The 6,800-nt window shown below is 35.0% G+C and overlaps 1 protein-coding gene across 1 annotated transcript; it reads left to right on the top strand.

The window, feature by feature from the left end:
• The first annotated feature begins 3,459 nt into the window (after positions 1 to 3,459).
• foxi2 (forkhead box I2) lies at positions 3,460 to 6,554 on the top strand. The gene is made up of 2 exons (XM_084094054.1): positions 3,460 to 4,154; positions 5,167 to 6,554. Exons 1-2 carry the CDS (start codon positions 3,563 to 3,565, stop codon positions 5,727 to 5,729), a joined length of 1,155 nt encoding a protein of 384 aa, XP_083950180.1. The 5' UTR covers positions 3,460 to 3,562; the 3' UTR covers positions 5,730 to 6,554.
• The last annotated feature ends 246 nt before the right edge of the window (positions 6,555 to 6,800 follow it).

Raw genomic sequence — 6,800 nt, 5'->3', positions numbered from 1 at the left:
TCTCCTTCAGTTGGGTTTCCTCTCAATGTACAGGCAACGGCAGGCCTTGATCTTTACTCTGCTGTAGCAGCACAGTGACAGCATGTCTCAGATAGACGTAAGACCCACTAATGATGCCAGCGCTCATGTGCACATATGAATTATGGATTTCCTTACTATTTGAACGTATTGTCAAATTCCCATTTAGAGAACTATATCAGGAGGATGCATTTCATATAGAATACAATTAATATTGCATGGCTAATTCTAAGGAAACTGTGCCATTGGTGTTCCAATTGTGTATACCAGTATTGTTATTGTTAATTAAAACTATTAAAACATTATTAAAACAATTTTAAAATGTTTCCCTGGCAACTAACTGAAATAAAAATAAATTAAAACTAACTTGAATTTAAAAATAGTAATAAACAATATAAATGACCAAATAAAAACATAACACAATTATTACAATTAAAATGAAAACTGAAAGTATAAAAATAAAGGCTAATTAAAAGTAGCCTATTAATAAAAACTATAATAGTGTTTTAAATAATACTAATGTCTTACTGTTAATATAATTAATATAATATTTGAGTAGCATGTGATGTAAAAGGAATTATAGTACTTTTATTACGGACACTTTTATTCATGTTAGAATAAAAAAAAATCATTCAATATTAGTGGCTACATATACTGGTACTTTGGCCTTGAGGTAGGGAAAAGTTCAGTTGTTTCAAGAAAAAAAATACCACTATTACTATAGACTACAATCTTTTATGTTCCAGTAATTTCAGAAAGCCATGAATGAAAAATTACATTGTAATTTACACATATTTAGATAGCTCTACTGAATATGCCAGCTAAATCTTTTGATGATGATACTGACATATTTTCTTAAAATATAGCCTACATTTGCAATGCAACAAATACAGGGACATTTGCGATGTTTCTGAATGGATCTAGCCCCATCTAGCGGTGAGATAAATCGTGAACAACACGACGGGATGGGCATCTGAAAACAATTGATATTTTACCGTCTACACTACAGTGGCTTCGCTAGACACCTAGACCCTTTTGTACTAGGGCACAAAAAAAAAAATATTATCTAAATATATGTAGGCGATGTGTCTTTGATTCAACGATAGATATGCTGTGTAAAATAATAGGTATGTATGTTGCTGCCTATATAAAAACAGAATTAATTTATCGTCTATACATGCTTCAGAATAGCCTACTATGTCTGAGGAAACACGCAGAAACTCGTCAAGGCTTTAAGTCTTGGTTTGTGGTTTGGTTGGAACGGTTTGTTTAGGTCAGGATTTAGAGTCTACATTCAGAGTTTAATCTTGACCAAAAGTTAAATAAAACTGGATCAGTTCTCTGCGCAGATTTCAGTTTCAATTGAAACGTCATCGTGCGAGTAGCCTACCTCGCTGCAATGGAAACATCCAGCCTACCAATATTGCGTCACTAACCTACTTTCAACACTAGGAGGCGCAGGGATACAGGCATCATGGCATGCCTGTCTATGTGATAGAGAAATAAACTATACAACAACGAAAAACTACCTGAGAATATTTCATGCCTACATCTGAATAGATCATTCTTAGCATAAGACTATTGATATCATATACTTGTGGTTATTGATATTATAGGCCTTGTGCATAATCTACATTTTTATTTTGTGTGGGTGTATTTTTGAGAGGACAAAAAATATTGAGGTGAACTTTAAGGTAGTCTATCTATCTATCTATCTATCTATCTATCTATCTATCTATCTATCTATCTATCTATCTATGTCTGTCATCTATCTATGTCTGTCATCTATCTATCTATCTATCTATCTATCTATCTATCTATCTATCTGTCTGTCTATCTGGTCAGGACAGCCTGGTGATTCGTTAATCTATGATATTCGGTTGTCTGTAATGATTTAATAGGTTTTGGATATCGCTGAAAAATTATTCTTAAAATGGTTGTGGAAGCTGCTTGTTGAATTAGAGAAAAGGAAAGGAAATGAAAGAAAAGAGCCCACGTTTTACAACGTGCACTCTCAGAACAGAAACTGGTAAGTGTGAAGAAATCGAAGAATTAGCCTATAGCCTAAACCAGTTAAAGAACATTTCGATCATTATTAGCCTATTTCTATAGGTTCCTATGCTCATTGTGTTGCTCCAAAACAGACAATTTCAAAATCTGGAATTGATTAGCTAAAATATGGTCTGCAAAGCAGATTTTTTTATGCTGTGGCCTTCCTATAATTTTGTTTAAGTAGCGGTAGCCAAATTAGTTTGCTACAACTGTAGCCTACTTAAAGTAGGCTAGCCTAACTTACAGTTTTTCTCAGTCGCTTTTGTGCATTTCTCACATCACTATTTACATTTGCACAACAGTTAATGCCGTTCTCAAAACAATTAGTACAAACTGCAAAACCTAGTTGATAACCTGCAAAAGCGTGTCACTTGCTCAAAATGGATAGCTCATTCCTCAAAAGCAAGTATTCATGTCAATGAAAGTGTCAGTGTCATCAAGATGAAAAGTCCTGACACCATTGTTTATGAACAAGATAATCAAATGGCTTTGTCATGTTTTCATTATGACAGTTTACTCTGTAAATGTTTCCCAATGCAAAAAAGTCAGATCTTGGTGACACTACCTGGAAATGCTCAAGACAGCACTATATACTATTTGCACAGCCATTTGAAAAATACAGTAAAGTTACACATTACTGTATTTAGTGAGGTAACTGAGTACAAGACACTGAATATGTATGTTTCACATTTTTATTAATAAATAAAACCAACTTTTTGTCACGGATTAGAGACCTTTTAGAAAACGATTTGGTGAAACTGTACAGACCTGTAACTTATAGGCAGGCCTATTAATTCGTAAATTCAATAAAATAACAACAACAATTGATAATAATAACAACAACACTAATAATAAGCTGCTTCGGAAAATATCTGATGTTCTTTATGTGATGATCTTTCTTATTTTTTTTGGTAGTGGCTGTAAATAGCTAACTTATGCTGGTTAAATAATTTTAACAATTGTATAAAAGCGTTACTATTATTATTATTATTATTCAAATCAACTGAGATTTCAAGAAGAAAGAAGAACAGAACCAGGAATAGGCTAGGCTACTCTGTTTAAACCTTTCTGTTCATAATATTTACTAGCTAAAACAAACGTCCGTTTTAAATTTGCAAAATGTATTAGCCTTTATATAGGCTAGCCTATTGTTTTGAGACTCCCTAGATTAGCCTAAATTCGGGTTTCTCTATTTTAACAAGCCTGTAGTCTGTCTCTCTCTCTCTATTTATGAATGATTTAAATCATCTCCCTGAAATCCCAATCTATATGCCACGCCTACTTCGAGGAGATTGTCATCTATTGGCTGAAGGAGTCAAGAATACAAGATTAGACACCGTATTTGCCGCACATGGGTGTATATATGACCAAATTTCGCTCACAAAAACCAGACACTTGTTGTTTTTAACCTGACCAGTAAGAGATAGTATTGTGCGTTACTGTGAGAGCGTGAGCTCCAGAGAGACACATTTGCCTTATAGGCACTGGAGATATGAACACCATCGACGCGCAGATCCATAACAATAGTAACGCTGCTGTCAACCCTCTCCAGCAACTGCCAAAAAGCGCGCACGAGACCCCGGATATGGCCGTGTACTGTGACAACTTCAGTGTTTACCACCAACAGAGTCTACCTGCGACGCAGCGACCAACTGGCTACGGCCTGGGGGACTACGCCACCCCAAACCCATACCTGTGGCTCAATGGACCTAGTGTCAACTCCTCTTCGTCTTACATACATGGCAACAACAGCCCCTCATTCATTCCCCCGGCTTACGGCTCTCAGAGGCAATATCTCACTAACTCCTCTGGGTTCGCCGGTCCGGACCTAGGCTGGCTCTCCATTGCGAGCCAAGAGGAACTTTTAAAGCTCGTGCGCCCGCCCTACTCGTACTCGGCTCTGATAGCCATGGCAATACAGAACGCGCACGAGAAGAAGTTAACTTTGAGCCAGATATATCAATATGTGGCGGATAATTTCCCGTTTTATAAGAAGAGTAAAGCGGGATGGCAGAACTCCATCAGACACAATCTTTCCCTGAATGACTGCTTCAAAAAAGTGCCGCGTGACGAAGACGACCCAGGTGAGTGATGCTCGTGCACCTTTGCATTGCTAGCCTTTAACTGTGATATAGAGACAATGACGTGATAGTCATTTTTGTCCAGTAAGTTATTTAAAAAAAAAAAACTATAGCCTAGTTATAGCAACTATAGTTTAAAATAACTTGAGAACACTTAGGCTACCGCATAGGCAACTTCTATTTATTTCTGAATTAAAAGTCTTACATGTCCAGAGATTGAAAATGTATAAAATAAATAAGTAAATAAATAAATAGCCTACATAAATAAATTAAAAGGGTTCTTGGAAAGTTGAGTGTAAATAGATTATTTGAGAAAAAGATTTGCATTATCTTTCATTATAGTCATCAGAAAGTAAAAAATAATGCTATATAGCCTACTGTATAAATATATATATATAGTCTGCCGAATCAAAATGATTCATTTTGTTGTAATGTGACCCCTAAAATAGCAAATAAATCTTGAAAAAGACTTCATTATACAAGGCACATTTTTATCAAGTGGAACAAGAAAACGTCTTGGTATTAATGAAATATACCCCATGTATCAAGGCGTTCAATTTATATAGGCCTAGTAAAAATAAATTATAAAATAAATAAATAAATAAATAAAAGACCTTGTTTGAAAATATTATTTGGACAATATTAATTAGGCTAAGACGTGTACGCTCATGTGTATTCAATGTGCAAGAGACGTAGGCCTATTTTATTGTTTTGATTATTATGCTTGACACTTTTAAATAATTGAATCATAAAATTAAAATTTACAAAAAAAAAAAAATGGTACAAACATTGTTCACAAATGAAACCAGTATTAATACACAGATTACATTTCTTAGAACTTGGCACATGATTCCCCCTTAATCATCAAGGGCAATCTTTTTAGCCATTGGCCAAATAATGAAATTTTCAAAACTCGTTTAATGTTTAAATTAATGAAATTTCACAGTAAATAACTTGCTCATGAAAAGTTGCTACATTTGGGCCCTAACACACCAACTATCCATCTTGCTTGAAGGGAAAGGAAACTACTGGACTCTTGACCCCAACTGTGAAAAGATGTTTGACAACGGGAACTTTCGTCGAAAAAGGAAGCGCAGATCTGATTCCAGCACAGGTGCTGCCAGCAACACAAAACCGGAGGATGATCGACAGCTCGCAGGAATCAAACCCACCGTCAGCCCTCACCTCACTGGACCCGCATCTCCTGACACTGATGCGGCCAGTGACAGTCACAAAGCCGCGTCTCCTGCAGGCCTCGCGAGCGCTCCATGCTTCAACAATTTCTTCAACAGTATGTCTGCCTTAAGCTCGCCTTCGGCTCCGACAAGCAGACAGGGCTCTCTGGGGCTGGTAAACGAACTTTCCAGCCGAAATATCAGCGCTTTGAGCCAGTACCATGGCAGCTCAGCACCTGAGGCCGGTGGAGCGAGTGAACTCCAGGACAGTGTGCACGTGAACCGTGGAATGTACTATAACTCTTTTACTACTGGCGGCCAGAGCGCGCAGTTCAACGGACACTTCTACAACAGCTTCAGTGTGAACAGTCTTATTTACCCTCGAGACGGAACGGAGTTATAAATCTGTCATGCTCGTGAATATAATGCGTATGTTTTTTAATAAGAAAAAAAAAGATTTTTTTTCCAACACCGTGTGTGCTGCTGAAATGCAACATGCCTTAGAAGCAGATAACATTCATTTAAATGCAACATTTACAAATTGACATCCATCAAATGAGTGAAATCCGATGTATTAGTGTCGAAACATTTTATTCTGTGAAAAATCTATTTACTTCTACATTGGATTCCTTAATGTCTTAACAGAGATTTCCATATTATGTGCCAGTTTTTTGGATCATGCACTAATTTAAATGGATTTATCTTTTTAGTTTGAATTTATAATAGTATTTTGTAGTATTAGTTTGATGGAGGGATTTCCTTGGTATCCATGATTGCCAAGATTCAGTATTGTCCAGTATCGAAAAAGTTTAGTCTTATTATTATTATTATTATTTGGCTTATTTTTGTAAATGCAGTTGTTTTGTTTTATACACTTGTTTTAAACTATTTATATTAAGTTATGTAACTTGCAGTTTGTCCTTTAAGGAAAGAAATATGTGGTCTGGGAAGCTATGGGTAAAATTAAAGTTTTACCTGTAAGGTAAAGTGATAAGTGAATTATCGAATGTCATCATGCCACTACTCACTTGATTTTTAAATGATGTTTCATAGCTGATGATCTTTACACAGATAAAAGTCACTACATTTACATTTCCCAAATTTATGCAAAATATTAAGTTTTAAAGAAAATAAAGAATTACATTTCCAAATCTCAAAATTCTGTTAATTTATTTATATATTTTTTCCCTCGAACACTTGAACTTTTAATATGAATTTACAAACCTATGCTCGATAAAGGCATATATATATATATATATATATATATATATATATATATATATATATATATATATATATATATATATTTATATAGGCCTATATATATATTTATATAGGCCTATATATATGAATAATCCAAAATGTTTCACATTTGCCTATTTGTATGAATTGAATTAAACAATGACTACATCACTATCAAAACCCTGCAATATGGTTGACTCCTTCAGAATTCTTTTAAATAGTGGGAGTAGTG

The sequence above is a fragment of the Abramis brama genome, assembly GCF_963993115.1.
Source record: "Abramis brama genome assembly, chromosome: 19".
Classification (NCBI taxonomy): Eukaryota; Metazoa; Chordata; class Actinopteri; order Cypriniformes; family Leuciscidae; genus Abramis; species Abramis brama.
The sequence above is the reverse complement of the archived record's forward strand: the minus strand, read 5'-3'. Positions and strand labels throughout refer to the sequence as shown.